Source organism: Pholcus phalangioides, unplaced genomic scaffold (genome assembly GCF_987345545.1).
Source record: "Pholcus phalangioides strain wild (caught in Gottingen) unplaced genomic scaffold, Ppha-v1.0 ptg000027l_1, whole genome shotgun sequence".
Classification (NCBI taxonomy): Eukaryota; Metazoa; Arthropoda; class Arachnida; order Araneae; family Pholcidae; genus Pholcus; species Pholcus phalangioides.
In genome coordinates this window covers 12,909,373-12,927,637 of record NW_028301617.1, presented here as the reverse complement: position 1 = coordinate 12,927,637, position 18,265 = coordinate 12,909,373, and the positions used below count along the sequence as shown (strand labels likewise).

Sequence of the window (18,265 nt, the reverse complement as noted above, 5' to 3'; positions counted from 1 at the left end):
CCATTGCGATGCATCTCGCATTTTTAAATTCATCAAAGCCATTGGTTTTTATAACAAATTATAGATTTTTACAATTCATGTCATTTTTTTACGTTTGTTTTCCTTTTTATATGTTTTAGTTTTTTGACACAACAAAAGGACATTTTTCTTATTTTTGTGTCATGTTTTGGCGCAGTTTGGCCAAATTGGTCCTTGCGCCAAAAAAATTCAAAATCCAATCCAATCCAACAAAACAAGCGCAACTCTAAAAACGGAATATGTTAGGCACATGCAGGAACGTGTTGTGCGCATGGTATAAATGCATGTACCAATTCATTATAGGATTTCCGTAGAGGGATGTGAACGATGTGCATGTGAGGTCAAATACCAGTTTATATCATTAGTATATCATGTAGTGTTTTAGCACTTGGGGGCTGTGGATAGTTTTGGACATGTTGCAGAAAGGGTCACTTAAAAGCATTCTGGAGCCCAAGCAGAATGATTTTTCTGAGCGCCCCCCCCCCCCACACTCATCGAGACATGTTATTTTCAAAAATGTCAACCAGATCTCATTTTCATGAAGGCCCAGGTGGGCCCACGCAATAAGGGGGTACTGGTTACATATCCCTATTGATGTATCTGTACAGTTTTTCTTTTACCTGAATGTTATATATATATATATATATTTGTATGACAAATGTAGTATTATTAAATAGAAAACTATCGTTCTGTGATTTATATTTTGCCATATATTTTATGAGATTTCACGCTGCTTGTTATGGCCAGCTCTACTAATCGTTGATCTCTACCAATAAGAGGAGAGATTCTGAAGAGAGAAAAAATTTATGTTATTGAATACATTGGGAAAACATGAAATGGGAATTCATACAAGAAGAGAGACAGATATATATTCTATTTTGAAGCAAGAGGAACATTGGCAAGAAGAATAGATAAAAAAATCTAGGGAAAACAAATTTCCGAAGACAGAGACGAGCTTGCCTTAGACGCAACTATGTCTGTGATTGGTTTATTGGCAGAGTAGATGAACTTGTCCAAAAATACCCAAGAATCTCCAAAGAATAAGACAAGTATGCAAAAACCATAAAACTACTTTATTTTCCGTATATGTGCCTTACTGTAGGTTATTTCTGAGGATTGGTTCATTTCAGTAAAAACGAGAATTTACTTATTTTTGACCAGATTCTACAAGAGCTTGAGAAGCTGTCGAAGAATTCTGACTCATCAACTTCAAAACTTCAAATGCTCAGTGCCGTCTTAACGCATGGGCTCACCCGGGCCTCAAGAAAAGAGGGGGCCTCACAAAAATGAGAACCACTTCAAATTTTCAAGAATTTACCATATAGGGCCTCAGAAAAATCACTTGGCCCGGGGGCCCATGATGCTCTTAAGACGGCCCTGCAAATGCTTGGTTGGATAGTTTTCGTGTGTGCAACAAAATTGTATTTGAGAAATTGTGCGATGAATTTGCTGATGTGAACGGTGAAATGTACAAAGAATGGAGTAAAAAACTGCCAAAAATTATTCAGGAATATTCAGCCAATGCTATGTATCTGGGTAGCCAACAGCTGACCAATGAACTGCATGTGACTAATGTCTGAGAAGTAATTTGAATACTCTGCAATATACCCAACCAAACATCATTTTTTCCAAAACATGTAAATTCAGTATATGAACTTTGTGCAATATTTTTTTTGTAACATTCATTGAGTATCTGAGCAATAATGTAATTGCATGACTTCACGCGCATCTTATATTGTCAGAATTTCATTCATTTGCAAACAACGAACCATTTACATTTGGCAGATGTTTAAGACAGTAAGGTGAATCCCATGACTTTCACCATATTGCCTAAAACTTCGCCAACATTGATTAAACTAGATTTAGACTTTTTGACTTTTTAAGTTATTGTTAATACTGTATTTTACAGTTTCAATGGGAATTTCCCTGTGATGCAGTCTTTTATAAATGAATTTTTTTGTCCTGTGGGTGTCCACAAAAGAGGGGTTTTACCATATTATGAAATTGAAATTTACTTCAATTTTTTGTGGTATGCAAATTATAAAAAGCAACAATTTTTTTATTTCATTGGGAAGCAGCATGGAAATCGACCTTTCTCTTCTGGGAGTTCATGTTGCCTTGACCTGGAGTAAAGGGGATCCACTGTTTTTATCAAACAGGTTGGGAAACACTGCTATACAATACAAATACACACACTTTCAAAATGAACAAAACGTATAACATAGGGGCCAAATTCTTACAAAATTTATTTAAACTTATTTTACTGTTCATTGATATAAATGATTACATAAATGTGAAAGGGTAATATTGTAATTCATTAACTTATTATTGTTTTCCAAACGAAGTCGGATAGTCAAGAGTGCTGGGCAGATTAAAAAAAACCTGTCTAAATCTAAAATCTGCAAAAGATCTTAAATTGTCTGATCATTGTCTGACTGTCATTTGATTTTACCCTTAGTATTTTGTTAGCCATTATGTGAAGCTGATGGATTTTAAGCTGATAAAGTCTGTATATAATAAATTATTATCAGTCACATGTACTAATTGTTTACATTAAGTCTTTTTTTTTTTCTTTTATTTGGTCATAGACTTTGTCTTTACTTAAATTTTCGTGTATGGGTTTTTTAGGCTGATGTTTTGGGCAGTGAGGTAAATACCATGACTTTCACTGTATTGCCCAAAACATTGCCAATGTTGTTTAAAATATATTTAGACTTTTTGATAATGATACTTGTTCTCTTTTGCAGATAGTCAAAGATTCCCCTCATAATCTGCAGGATAAAACATCAGAATCTGTAGAAGAGGATATGCAGAGGAAAGTTTCTGAAAAACATCGCTTCACGAGAATTGTAGAAACTACAGCAGATTGTTTATTTAGTGTCTCGCGCCACAGTGCTTGAAATAAGGAAGCCAAGGCCGTGCCTCCAGTGGTGTATATCCAGATAAAACATATTCCCCTTGGTATATAACAAATCTGCTGTCTGCTCTTTATTCAAACACATCTTCAAGAGTATGGATGAATTGTCTGCAAGATCACATAACGAGGGTAATGTGGATGAAGGCAATGCCAGTTTTGTTTCAACTTAGACAAAATCTATAGCTTCTGATAGATTTCTTTGTAAAGAAAACTTATATAAGTGTCAGTGCTTCAGAAGAACATTGATGAAAGGGAAGGATTTCGACTAGTGTCCGTAAAGGTATTAAACTAAAATCTCTACGCTGTAAAAAACAAACAGTGTGATATACGTGAAATATCTTTGGTAAAACAATTTTCCTCAAATTAGCAATTTGAATGCAAAAAAAACATACACGGAAAGAAGCCACTTCTGTAAAACGATGTTTTGTTCATTGCCACTTTAAATAGGTGCACAAAAATTCACACTGAGGAAGAACCACATCAGTATGAATTCTGTGGAAAGAATTGCTTTTGTAGAAATTTAAGCATACACACAAAATATCCTGCATGTGAGAGAAGCCTTATGAGGTGTAAAAAGATATTTCTGATAGCAGCATTTTGAACCCATGGAAAAGAGTGAACACAGAAGAGCAGTATTTTGAGAAAAATATATCTGCCATAGAGTATTTTTTTGAGTAAGCAATTTAAAATAATAAAACAGGGTTTATATAGTAGAGAGAAGTCACGAGTGCAATATCTGTGATAAAACATTCTCTTAAGTACTTGATTTAAACATGCATGAAAAAGTCCACATGGAAGAGAAGTCACATAAGTGTGAAATTTGTGGTAAAACTTTTTCTCGACTGGTCTATTTGAAATTACATTGTAGGGTCCATACTGGAGACAAGCCACACGAGTGTGATATTTGTAGCAAAACCTTTTCCTGCCGCAGTAATTTGAATGTGCACAAAAGAGTTCACACTGGGGAGAAGCCACATAAGTGTGAAATCTGTGATAAAACATTTACTAGCAGCAGCAGTTTTAGCCGACACAAAAGAGTCCATACTGGGGAAAAACCACTTGAATGTAATATCTGTAGTAAAGTATTTTCGGACCCCAGCAGTTTTAATAAACACAAAAGAGTCCACACTGGGGAGAAGCCACATGAATGTGATATCTGTGGCAAAACATTTACTCAAGTAATCAATTTGAAATTACACAACAGGATCCATAGTACAGAAAGGCCACACAAGTGTGATATCTGTAGCGAAACGTTTTCTACAGTAAGTAATTTAAACCTACACAGAATAGTGCACACAGGGAATTTACACAAGTGTGATATCTGTAGTAAAACATTTTCTAGAAGCAACAATTTGAACACTCACAGAAGAGTGCACACGGGAGAGAAACCATACAAGTGTGATATCTGTCATAAAACATTTTCTCAAAGTACCAGTCTGAAAGTACACAAAATTTTACACACGGGAGAGAAGCCACACCAATGTGATTTTTGTTACCGGAAGTTTTCAACCATTTCTTATCTGAAGAAGCACAAGTTGATTCATTCTAAAGGGAGATCAAATGAAATTGATAGCGTCAAGCAAATGACTTAACAACACATGGAGAGTGTTACCTTGTATCTCACTAGAAAAACCTGCTCATCTTCAAAGCCATAGAGAGGGCGTTAGTAGGAAAGAATAAATAAATGTAAAAATGCTATAAAAACTTGTCCAAAAAATTTATTTTAAGAAAAAAGTAGGTTTTTTTTTTTTGTTCTTTGAGAGGTTTTCATGGGTTTTTGCCTCTCGTTGAAGTTAAGTAGTTTTCCGTGAATCTTTTATTAACTTGACGTGGTAACTGAATGATCAGAAAACTTTGTCATTGTATACTGCTAACTACATCGATGTGGTTTTTTTTTTTCAAGTATTCCATATTGATATATAAAACGTCTCTTAATGAATGTATTAATAACAGATATTTCCATGATAAATAAATTAAGATCTTTTCTTCATTGGATCACCATAATCTTTGTGTCGAATGGCAAGGGAAAATTAAAGGATCAATTCAAATACATCTGAAGATAATTTGCAACAAGAACAACTGTTGTGTGAAAATTTTTAGATAACATTTCTATTTGCAGAAGTCATTGCCAACAACCGTGGTTTTAGTATGTCTTTGTGTGTGTGTGTGTGTGCGCTAATATTAAAAAAAGAAAATCAGGTTTTATTATTATGGAGAGATTTGTATCACGATCAGTAATTGGTGTATTTACGGGGGGAGGAGGCCTTAGCAGGTGGGCAAGTTCGAATTTTTTTTTTTTTCAAGTGTTAGATGAATCTCTTAATGTAAAAAGGTGTCATGTCACATTTTCTCAAGTTTTCAGGAGAAGCAAAAAACTTATATCTTCCCAATAATTTTTTTTTAGTAAAAAATTTCATTATTGTGTCCGTGAAATACATTTAATGAAGCCCTGAGAGAGGATTTTAAATTTTTATTACATAAGAATAGCCACGAGAGAGTCAAGTCTGATACGGACATGACCCCTTTTAAAACTAAGCATTTTAGAGTCCCAATTCCCCAATGAAAAGTCTCATTAAAACACATAAATAAGCAAATGTACGCAATGATATACAAACTTTATTTACCTATTTATACTATACAAACTTTCTATTAGACAGGGATCAAAAGTACTCCTCTTCCAGTTGCCTTTCTAATGAGTTAATGGTTGGCGCATTAAAAATCTGGTCCCAAAAATCGTTATACTCCATTGGGATGTATTTTTTTGTTTCCTTCAAGTCGTCCATTTTTTCTTTGGTTATTGGAAGTTTTGTCGATGAATAAGCCTTGCTTTGGGGTATTTTTAGTGGTACACCAGATTTTCTTAGTGGGAAGATTTGTGAGCTAATACCATTGATGTATTGTGTACATATCACTGTATGGGATGAATCTTTGTGAAGAATTAATAGAAAAAGAAAGAAATAGAAAAGTGTGAATAGAAAAAGAAACCTTTTGTTCTTTTGGGACATTCTTTCCCCTGTTTTCCAAATTTAAGACTTTCCTCTTGTACAGATTAGGCCACCATGTCTTGAAATCGATAATGTCCATACTTTCAAGTTTTACTACAGTAAACATTGCATTCTAACTTATCAAATCCACATATTGGTCCACTGTGTACAATCTCTCATTCTTCGTGATAAGCCTTTTTATAAGGGCGAAATCCCTATCACGGGGTAAAAAAGAATGCTAAAAAGTATGCTGATCGGGAAATGAAGTTTAATTTACTCAAAACATTCAGACTCCACTAAGAACATCAAAAACCTCATCAATGTGTGATTTTTATTCTGCCCTCCACAGTTGTCCATAGAAAGGTACAAGATCTTCCCGTCTTCAGCTGCATCGATACATTTTTTCAAAAAGAGCGTAACTTCATTAGGCCCTTTGCCTCCATTTGTTTCGTCATAAACGAAACATTTCATTTTACCATCTCTTAGGTTATGAATACCAACACTCAGCTGCCTAAAATAGTAGATATCTTCCACTGGAATCCGAGGTAAGGATGCAGTAGCCATATAGTCAATACACGGACAGAGAATATCACTGTTTTCTTGGCAAAGCTTTTCAACTTCTTTGATTGCATCGTAAAATTGTTTGCTCCTCCTTTTATGTACTAATAATTCTGCCACAGCAGTTCGCTTAGATGATTCACAAAGGACAGGACTTTATTTTAATGTTCAACTCTTCGCATGTGTCCTTTGCTGACCTTCCAAATCTCAGAGAAAAGTTTTCCTTGAAGTACTGCCAATGAAACTGGTAAGAAATCTTCTCGTCAGGGTGAATTTCTTTGAACAGATTATGCATAGTTTAACATTGAGATCTGAATTCAAGTAGATCACTTCTTTCCCAGTATAACGAGCAACCTTGATCGGAAATGATGCGATGTGGGAGTGAACTTTTGCCAATCCCAAAAGGTCCCTGATTCTCTGAACTCTTTTTTTGGTCACTTGAAAAGGTTTTCATGAAGGCTTGCTTACATACTTTTTGACGAAGACCAGATTTCAGGAGAATGAATATAGGGCATTGTACAACCTTTGGCTTTTCTTTCCTCCTCTGGCACGTTCACTCTGGGTCTTTTTCTACACACTGAAACTATCTCCATCAAGCCTTGTAGGAAACCATCTTGCTCATTTTTTGCCCTTTTCGCATAGAGGTGAGTAAACAAAACTGTCAATTCGCTTTCATCAAAGAGCTTGAGACAGGACAGCAACTAGAAAAAAGTAATTTAAAGTGGTTTAAAGTTTTAAAAAAAATAACACTGATTTACAAAACTCGAATAAACCACCTTAATTTACTGCAAGTGAAATAGTTCCTATACAAGTTATGAGAATTTGATACTTACGTATTGTCACTTAACGGTGGGCCAAGTTTTTTGGCAATTTCTTTTCCAGCATGGTTAATATGGGCTTTCCCTTTGAGCCAGGCATCCTTAATCGAATTCTGTTTGTAAGATAATGTATTTCTCACTCCTCGTTTCCTTTGCTTAGTCGAGACGTTTCCCTCCTGACATGAAGAGTCTGAACAGTCTGATGTTACTTCCATGATTCACTAACAACTACGTTTTATTAATAATGTCAAATAACAACAACCCTTGGTCAACAAAACAAAAGCAACGTAAACGAAAAAACCGACTTATGAAGGAAACCCTGCTGCCACCTGTTAGCGTTCTTGAGAACTAAATGTAAAAAGGGGTCGTTTGTGTCCTGGACTATAGTCTGTTTCAGGTTAACTTTGCAGTGAAGAGAAAGGTAGAGAGTGTATTCCTTCGCCGCAAAATATAGGTCTCATATATCGGAGGTTTAAGATAAACCTTTATACAGAATATTTCGATTTTGAAGACTATGATTTTGAAAAAATACTGAAAAAAACATCGTTTTAAACCGATGTTTACTTGTTTAAAATTTTTAAATTGTAAAAAAGAATGGTTACCATTATCAAAAATCCATAGCAACGGCAACGACACTCTGGCGCGATATCCTACAAATTTTCCCCGCCAATATCACTGTCGTGTTTTTTCCGTTACACAATTGTATACTGTAATATATATATATATTCGTTATTTGGTTGAATTTTCTATAACGATACAATTTTTCATTGTTTTACATGCAGTTATAGGCTTACATAAAAACCAATATTCAATCAGTTTTATTTTCTCCCAATAATAGGCTTCAGTGAGTTCAGATATTCACTCATAGATTACTGGAAGTGTTTCTCTTCCACGAGAGTGCCGATACTATTGTGAGAGGCTGTTTATGGGTGCAGAAGTTTTGGTTAGGTTTTCCTTTTTTTTTAATTATTTATTTTTTGCCATGTTTATGGGATAGTTTTAGTTTCCGATCACAGAGAGTGTTGACAGAGTCGCGACTCACACGAACGGACGCGATCTTCCACCCACCTGTTTCTCCCGATGCCCCTTGCCTTTAGTGTCTCTTCAGATAAAATAAATGAGGGGGGGGGGGGTCCACAGTGGTCTGGGCTTTCATCTTTTATGTGACAGTTGTGTCTTTATTTTCACCACAGATAGACACGCTAAAGTTCTCTGCTCTTCCATTCCTAAATACTATATTTTTGGTTTTTGAATACTCGCTGTAAACAAAACTCGATAAGAATCATTCGTAATAACCATGAGCAGCCGCACATCAACCGTAATAAAAGACAAAAACTGTCGTGTAAACAAGTGGAATCGACGTATACCGTTCGGGGAAGGGGGGAGGTCAAGCGACGGAAATTTCGGCGAGAAAAGTGAGTAGAAAAATTCTAAACTTTTCCGTATCATTATCATTATTTGGTGCTATTCCTGCATTTACACGTGAAAACAGAGTTAATCTGCTTCTTCTCAATTTTATTTAATATTAATTTTTTCCATTTAAATTGAAGAAAAAATTAAAAATCTCCAAGTTTTTGAGAGTCATGGTTAATATACAGTATTTTAAAATTATACGTTGCTTTCATAATATTGTTTGGATTTTTTTTTTTTGTAAAAAAATGAGGGAAGGGAAACATTGCAGAAACATATGCCTGTTTTTTGAAATTTTTAGTGTTACTTACGGCACATCAATGAAGAGTAAGTGACACGCTGACAGAAGATAATTATTTTTTCTGAATTTTAAAACACTTTCTAATCAAAAAACAAAACAAATGATTTCAAAAACCTCACTTTAATTTTCTGAAAGTATCGGCAATGGTTTTCTTTTAATTCTATAATTATTACTAATTTAACTGTGCAATTACGTTACACGTAAAAAATATTTTTCTCAGTGAGATTGGCGAGAATCGGCCATACCTTACCGAGGCCGCGCATCGATACATTGGTTAAGAGGCTTTCGTTCCCATAGCAACGAGTGATGCGGTTCCCTCGTAGCTTCCCCTTCACTGCAAAGTTAACCTGAAACGGACTATAGACACCTTTTTACTTTTAACGTTTGTTTTTCTTTTTTCAGAGTCTTGGGGCGAGACGACTCATTTTACCACAAAACGATGCGTTGGCGTTTCTATTACATGTTCTATCCATGAAAATTTAAAAAATGTGACATGACCCCTTTTCCCATTTAACGATTCAGTTAGTATCTAGTTTTTTGCAATAGTGTTATATAGTATGCTTCGACCTCGACTAGTGTTGTGTAGAGCTTGCAACGGGAGGTTTCTCTGATTTAGGGGGATAGTAGCTGATAGTTTCAAGTGTGAGGGGTGTTTGGATTAGGCAAGGTTGGAACTCGAGGTCGAGGCGTTAAGAGAAAAAGTTTTAGAGCCACCTGTCGATGAAGAAGCAATCTCCACGAACAAAACGGGTGGTCGGGAATGAGGTAGAGGGGAATTCTGATAGGGGTTTAATCATCGGCGATTCTATGGCTAAGGAACTGGGGGAACAGTGTATAGGGATTTTCGGGGTTTCGAGCGCTGTTGTCTTCCTGGGGGGGGGGAGAGATTAGCAACGTTCGATACTTTTTTCATCGTCAGAAGTTGCCTTTGCGAGTAATTCTGGGGTGCGAACGAATATTAGTGAGTCTCTTCCTTCAGAGTACCTTATCCGCTCGGGAGGGGGTTCAGATGTGGCTGTGTTTCCAGTACTGCCAAGAGGTAGTAAGGGGTATAAGAGTAGGATCCGCCAATTCAATTTAGGCTTAAAGGAAATTTTGCTCCTCAATTGGGGTCACGTTCTTCGAGCTTCTCGGATTTACCGACAGGTGGCTTCGTTGGGATGGGATACATCTGAATAGGAGTGGGGTCTGAGAGAATTACGATAGGCTCAGGTAAGGTTTTATATCCCCAGACCATGAAAACGGGAAAGGGTTAGCTGTTTTTAATATTAACAGTATGGACAGGGAACTACCCACCTCCGACTTGAATGGCTTCTCGATTGACAATCACCGGGCAAATTAAGATGTGTGCTGATAAATGCCAGAAGCTTGGGTAATAAGAAATATTTTTCAGAAACTGATAGCTGCGGAGGGCCTACATCTTATAGCCATTACAGAATCTTGGGCAAACGAGACGGGGATGAATCTTTCTTGCAACTCTCGGGATACAATACTTTTTTAAGAAATAGATCGGATAGAAAAGGGGGGGGGGGTGTGGAGTGTTGATATACGTGAAATCATGTTTGAAGGCTAGAAAGAGTATATGGGTTGAGCTTGAAAACAAAAGGTGTCATAAACTCATTGTAGGAGTTTGTTACAATCCACCGAATAGTGATCTAAACTACATCGCCAAACTTGATGATGAAATTTCCTACACGTGTAAGCATAAGATGGTTGTCATATTAGGGGATTTCAATTTCCTGGGTATCAATTGTGAGAACCTTTCCGCTAGAGATCAATATGAAAGAGACTTTCTTAAGTTGGTACTTGATAGTTTTTTGTATCAGCATGTATGAGAAGCCACTAGGGTTACTGCAATTTTGGATTAAGTTCTCAATAGTTCCAAGGATCTTGTTGAACATATTTCGATGGGGAAGGAGTTTTTTTCCAGTGATCATCGTGTCGTTAATTTTTTTTCTCTAACTTTTCTTCGAGTAAGGTTGATAACAAAAGACTGATTCCTTGTTCTCGGAGAACTTTGATGTTTTGAAAGAACGGTTAGCGGAAGTTTTCAAAGACCGGTTGGAATCAGTTGGGGTGGTAAGGCATGAGGAGAATTTAGTACGAAGCTGTCCTCTGTTTTGCATGACGTAATAACCTTTGTTCGAAAAAAACGTGGTTTTCCATTGCGTCCCCTATGGTTCACTGATAGCGTGCGTAACCTTTATCTTGAAAAAGGACATTCAGAGGGTGTAAAAGGGATTGAGGTGACCTGCCATTGTTACCTGATAAAAAAAGGGCGTTGAGAAGAAAGGGATAAGGGATAGTAAAAAAGGAAGTTGGCAGATAACATTGGCTCTGACCCAAAATCATTGTTTAGGAACGTCAATGATGGATGTAAGGGGGCAGTTGCCCCCGCCCTCGAAAGGAGGGTCTAGAGTAGAGAGCAATGTAGGCATGTGTAGTACTTTCAATGACTTTTCGCGTCGTTTTTTAATAGAGAAAATTATATTCAGTGTACGAATGTTTCATGGGCAATTAAATTCCTCAACGATATTCAAGTGGAAGATGTGGAGGTCCTAAATCTTCTAAAAAATGTATGTGCTAGTAAAGCACCAGGACCAGATGATATCTATCCCAGGGTCCTCAGGAAGTGTGCTAATGAATTGTTGGGGCCAGTCGCACAGATTTACAGGAGTAGTATTGCTGAGGGTATCGACCCAAGGGATTGGAAGCTTGCTAATGTTGTTCCGATTTTTCAAAAGGGTAGTAGAAAAGCTGTGCCCAAATATATAGTCCAGTGAGTTTGACGAGTTCCCTCTCGAAAATTTTGGAAATTATTAACAAAGGAGGTTCTGGTACCCACATGACTTTCATGTGTGTACCAGAACCTCCTTTTCATCAATGATCACGTGACTAAGGCTTTGGGTTGGGGCAAAAAATAGAGATGTATACCTTGATTTCGAGAAGACATTCGATCGGGTCCGACGGGGTAAATTATTTAAGAGTTTACACGAGATTGGGGGCAACTTGTTGAATTGGATAGAATTGTGGTTGAGAGATAGCTCACAACGAGTTATGGTGAACGGGGAATTCTGTGGTTGGACAGGCGTCACAAGTGAAGTTCCTCAAGGAAGTGTCCTTGATCCCATACTCGATCAGGTTATCTATGGGAATGATAGCGAATTCGCAGATGACATGAAGCTAATGGGATAGTCGGGAATCAAAGTGATACGGAGTCGAATACAGACCAACTTAAATAGGTAGCAGCATGGGCAATTCAATGGAGCATGGCGTTTAGCGTTGATAAGTGCGTGGTCACTCATTTTGGTTCGAACAACCCACGTTGCTCTTACGAGTTGAATGGTGTCAGTATTCCGGATGCAACTAGGGTCACCGATTCGGGAATTCTCCTTGATGGGCGGCTTAGGTTTTCGGAAAATTGTCAGCTTGATATTCGCACACTGCATCATGTGATTGTAACAGTCGAATTTTTCAAGAGACGCCCTGTCCAGCTGATGCCAACCAGGTGTAGAAGATGCCAGCGGTGGTCGCATATAAGAAAACCGAGTGCAACTTCCCGGAAAGGTGCATCAAATGTACTGCCTCCCATCCGGGAGAAAGGTGCCCAAACATCCACGGTAAGGACCCCCCCCCTCCCCCCAACGTGCGTTAATTGCAACCTATCGCACCCAGCGTCGTATAAAAAATGCAGTGCGTTCAAAGCGGAACTCAAAATAATTAGTGCCGAAAACCCCATGACGGTACGTCTACAGGGAAAAAAGTTACTCGTAGCGCGCGACAAATTCGACACCAACGAGACATTTGTCCCCAGAAGCGTGCGTGAAAAACAAGTCCAGAAAAATTCGAATCGTAACGCCGACAAAAAAATGTCCAACGACAGCGAAAGAACCAATGGGAACTCATGAACGAAGCCTACGGACTTCCGAATGGGTGACCAGTCTTCCGAGTTGCCAGACAACTCTGAAAAAATGTGACAACTAGCCTGAATCTGAGCATGTCCCAAACGCCGATCTCTAGCTTGTCCACAGACGAGCTTGAATTATTCGAAATTAATACTAAAATATATTTTTATCATTAAGCATTGTGTTTGATTACGAACCAACCTATCAACGTGTTCCTGAAGCAACGAAAAAAAAAAAACATGAGCGAGACGTGAACTTGTATTGGGCTCAACTCTCCCCCCCCCCTAATATTTTTAGTGCTAATAGGGGTTTGAGTCCTCCCCCCCCCCCCAATATTTTTGAACTCTTCTAATATTTCCAATACACATTGCGACTATGAAAAATGAATATAATAAAATGACTTTTTTTTTTTTCAGAACATTATTATCCCTTCAACATTCTGCTTTTGCACTATTTTCGTTACATGCTGTACGTATAACCAAGACTTCCAAAATATTTCTGTTCCCACTCAAAGTTCGTTGATACCCACCAAGACGGGATTTCTGAACGTGCGTTTCCCACCCCTCCCAAGGGAGTCATGAGGTGTTCAAATGTTATATGGGGTTAGCGCATCACCGAGTAATTTTCAGATTACCAAATCCCCTCGAGCGAAGCCGAGGTAACAGCTAGCATTTATATAAATTTTCTTAGAGGGACCGCAGACCGAAAAGTTTTTTTTTGCACCGGCTCTGCAGAGACGGCTTTGTATATGGCAAACAGTTCAGCTTGAAATTCAGAGTTCGTGTTCTTTAGTATGACAGACTATGTTTCCAGAATGTCCCTCCCTTCCTCTCGTCTTCACAAACGCTGCTCCGGTTCCAGCTTCCATCTTGGACCCGCGTTATAATATACAATCACATTCGACTTGTAAATCTCGTCCTTTTCTTGAGCATTGATTCGGGTCAGGTCGTGCCTCATCGTTGTCGCAGGGTGAGTGGGCCATCCAGTGGTCTTATGCTCAAACTAGCATGAGTCCAAAGATCCATCTAGGGTAGCCACGGAGTTGCGCAACATGAGAAGAGTAGTCTTTACCAAAAACTCAATTTTTAGGCTCGGTGGGGACAAGTCCAGAGTGGTCTGAAGAGCGTTGTACTGCACGCACTCGATATATTATTAAATGCTCTCTAGATCGAGTCCGAAAGATCGGGAAATTGCAACTTTGGCGAGGCGAACCATATCGACACTCCATGAGCGTTTAGTAGGGTTTCCTGGCGGAAATCCCACCCGCCCGTTCTCGGGAACTTTTTTGCGATTTCCCGTTCTAGAGAAAAATCGCGAAAATTACTGCTGTGACAAGGTAGTATGACTCAAATGGAGTATAAAAGATTTTTTAAATAAAATCAATAGTGAATATTTCCTGAAAATTCTTCTGTACCTATAGAATAGCGTTGCTTGGAAAAGAAATAGTGGAGAAAACGTTGAGAGAGAGTTCCAGTTTAATGTTTATATCAAACGAACCGCGAGTCCCAAAAATCAGCTCATTTTCATTCAATGTTTTACTTGGACGCTTGTAAAAGGCATGAAACTTGTAGTGCACCCAAGATGTTTTTCCTCCTGTGTGTCTTAGAACTGAAAAAAAAACCGGTCCATTGAATGCCATTCAACTTCGTTTGACTGCATTAACTCATTGGATTTGTTCCGTCCAAATATTCAAATTCTGAGAGAGTTTCAAGAACACGCATTCAAATAGAAAAAAATGATACAAATACAAACGTAAAGACCACAACTGCCAAAATGTCCAATGAGGCGGCTGAAAGAAGATGCCTATAAAAGATATGGATATCAAATATAAGTAAATATGTTTAACTCTTTACCTACCAGAGGGGTGAAAACCTATGGACCCTAGGATTTCGGAGGGATTCTTCGAGACAAATTTCTTACCCCCCGTATTTATTTCTCCTATTCTTCTACTGCACATTGTAGAACCATTCTCGACAATGACCGGATTACTGGTAGAAAGCAAAGTATTTAAACGCCCTTTTCTCCAACCAAACAAAATGACCGGGTATGGAAAGAAGATTCGTCTGTCTTCACACAGTAAATTTCCTGTGATGCAAAGTTTTGGCTACTTATGCTATTTGCCATCACCAACTTCGCCAAATGTCCTCATCAACGGCATTTTGTGACAGCAGAAATCGGATTAAACTTATTAATCGATAAAATTTTACGAATCTGAGTGACAAAATATTCTACGACCTACTTCTGTTTTAAACAGTATATGTATCAAGACAAGATGACGAAAACGAGAGAAATGCAAAGCTTAAAAATAATCCATAAACTAGTGACATGTCTGTTAGTAGAAGACAGAGTTTAGACTATAAAAAACATCCCACAAATATTTTATCCATATTTATCACACAATGAAACTCAATACCAGACGCATTGGTGGTAAAAAAAAGGTGCCCTGGGAAATACACAAGAATAAAGGGAGATTTTCTCTAATTCAACGCCTTTGCATTTCCCAACAAAGTACTTACTGTATAAAGATCTTTAAATTACACGCCACTTGGGGTCGGACAACTTTTCATTGTGAGAAGCCCCAAACCTCTGTCCTTCACAATTAACGCAAAACTTATTCACGAGCAAAAAGGTTTTTTTTCTTTTATTTGCAAGTAAACTACACTGCATTATTTTCTTCTTAGTATTACTAAAGAGTCACGTGTACGTACCCACAGAGCCATAGTTTTCCACTCCCAATCTATTAATCGATAAAAAAAAATCCTCTTTTTTGAAAAGAATTTTAAATGCCTTTTTTTTCAGATAAGCAAGGACCTCCCAAAATCTAGTCGCAGTAGGAAATCATTCAAATCACATTGAAGCCGAATCGTTTCACCAAGTCTTTCTATTTCCAAGAAGTCTTTCTTTTGCAGAGTCCTGCCCAGGGGCGAATATTTTCCTTAATCCAGCCCTGCTGGTTTTTATACAAACAGAATGAGAGCTAAAAATGAAATGTCCAAACACACCAGAAAGCAACAGGATAACAAACAGCACAACAAACCTATGTGAGATCCCCAACCCAAATTCTGCTATTGTTATAAGCATTTATGTATTGAGATAGTATAGGCCAGGCCAATTTTTCTTGGAACTCGCCTGTATAAAAGCTCTTACTTATCTTCTCATACATCTGTTATCCACTTTGTGATAGTGAATTCTTCAAGCATCTCAACCTTTTGTCAAGTGGATCAGAGGCTGAAAATGTTGGAGACAAGGAGTGGTGTGTTTATCAAAATCTATTCTAGTTTTCTTATCACTAATTTTAAGCCGGCAGGGCAGTGTTTCCTCAAAGTGTGCGTTGTGGCTCCTAGGAGTGTTGCCAACCTTTTGTGAGGGGCGTCACGACGAGCTGGAAATATTGTATTTGTGTGCCTATTTATGCTTTGAAGTGGTTCTTTTATGGATGTACAATATCTATACTAAACTATATTGAGAGCCACAGATGGACTATGAACAGGACAAGGGAGGCACGAGCATGACCCCCACAAGGGTAGAGCTGACGGGGCACCAGCCCTGGGGTCCGTGATGATTCCTAATTCTTGTTTTTTTTCACGCATAAATTCATCATGAGAAGGCCCGTGAAAGTCTGTGCTGGGGGCCTGCAAGAGATCCTAGGCACCCTACTCCAGGATATGGGGGGGGGGGAGGGGGCATGGCCACGAGTGACAAACAAAAGTTTGAGAACCACTGCAGTTGGGTGTGGAAGATGGAATTCGCATTAAATCCAAAACAAATAAAAAATAAAAATTTCTCTTTCAGTTTTACCGATATTTAATTACTTTTTTGACGGAACCATCTTATTTTCTTTGTGTGCGTATGTTTTGCTAGAAAAAATATGAAAAGATCGAACTTCGGTAATCTTAGTTCTAGAAATCATTTGAAATTGTAAGTAAGTTAATTAACAATAACGACAGCGATGCGAAAATACAATAATATTTAGTTGTCTGTTTCGACATCGATTCCTTCAAAATCTAATGGGTCCGATGTACAGTACATCTGAATTTAGTTATTCATTGAGTGTTTCATAAAAAAAATGTCCGAAAATAAAATTTTGTAATGTTTTAATTACAAAAATAATTAAGATTTTCTGATGTATTATAATTAATGTTCTTTTTTTTCTATTGTACTACGAAATGAATTCTTCGATTAATAATCAAACCTATAGCTAGCTGGCAGATGTTTTACTAGTTTCAAACAAAACGAGTCTTTCTCAAAGTTCACCTGAGGTATTTTCATCCTCAATAGTCATTCTTTCATAAGTAACTGTAGTTGTAAAATAATCCTCTTTCTCCGACAAGAACCCCGCGCAGCAGCCGTCAACACTCCGTCACTGTGTCCCACCCACGGAATAAAAGAGAGTGAAATGCCTATCCCCCCTACTTCGACCGGCTCTGGTAGTCTGCATGACGGGCCGGATATAGTAGGGATAGAGTTAATATAACCAAAATACAGCAATCCAATTTAAGAGCATGTATCACGAAAAATATAAATAAACAATACGGCCCATAAAGGATATTATGGTTGTCTTAATTAAAGGGTGGATACCTTCTCAATTTATCCCAAAATGTTTATCGTAAGCCAGATGAACAATCATCTGGAAAACTACAAAACAATGTGCCCACAATCTCGGTAAACATTATTAACCAGTCATTTGGCCAATTAATTTCTCCTTTGCCTTAATTTAAAAAAGTTTGAAGCTAATAAAATATATTTTCCGGATTGAATTTTTTTATAAATACATTAAAACTGACTTCACGTTCTCAACTGCGTTTTTGAATTATCAAAACAAAAAAATCATTATAATTGAAATAAGTACAAATTACTTTTCAAAAATTGAAATAATCAGACCAAAAATCGACACGTCTTATGTCGTCATAGCCAGATGACATGTTAATACGATCCAACTTCAGAAGTGATATACTATCACGTAATCACAGGGAAGCACGCAATTAGCGTAACCCAATTAAAACAGTTTCAAACATGGGGAAATATCCAATTTTTGTGCAACAATAGCAAAGTCTCTCAATAATAATTCTGAAGTCATCAATAGATATCTCAAAAATAACAAATCCTTTTTTTTCCTTGGCCTCCTACGCAAGATTTGCTTCCACTATTGGGGATTTCGACCTGGCTCCGTATGCGAAGTGCTTCCCGTACTGACTATTATTTTTTTTTTCTTCCAGTATAAGTGCATTTCATGCCTTCTGGGGTTATTGTAAATAAATAAATAAAGCCGTACCAAAATTACGGCTATTGGGAACAAACTATGAAGACAGAAACTTTAATATAAAGTACTTACATACATTTTTTTAAATATTTTT

At 37.5% G+C, this 18,265-nt stretch overlaps 1 protein-coding gene across 1 annotated transcript in view; it reads left to right on the top strand.

Moving 5' to 3' along the window:
* The window catches only part of LOC149068468 (uncharacterized), a 45,377-nt gene extending 40,738 nt beyond the window's left edge, over positions 1–4,639 (top strand). The window contains exon 2 of the mRNA XM_089251943.1: positions 2,766–4,639. Coding sequence (XP_089108069.1) covers positions 2,766–2,918 — 153 coding nt within the window. The 3' untranslated portion in view covers positions 2,919–4,639. The remainder of the gene's footprint in view (positions 1–2,765) is intronic.
* Positions 4,640–18,265: the final 13,626 nt, after the last annotated feature.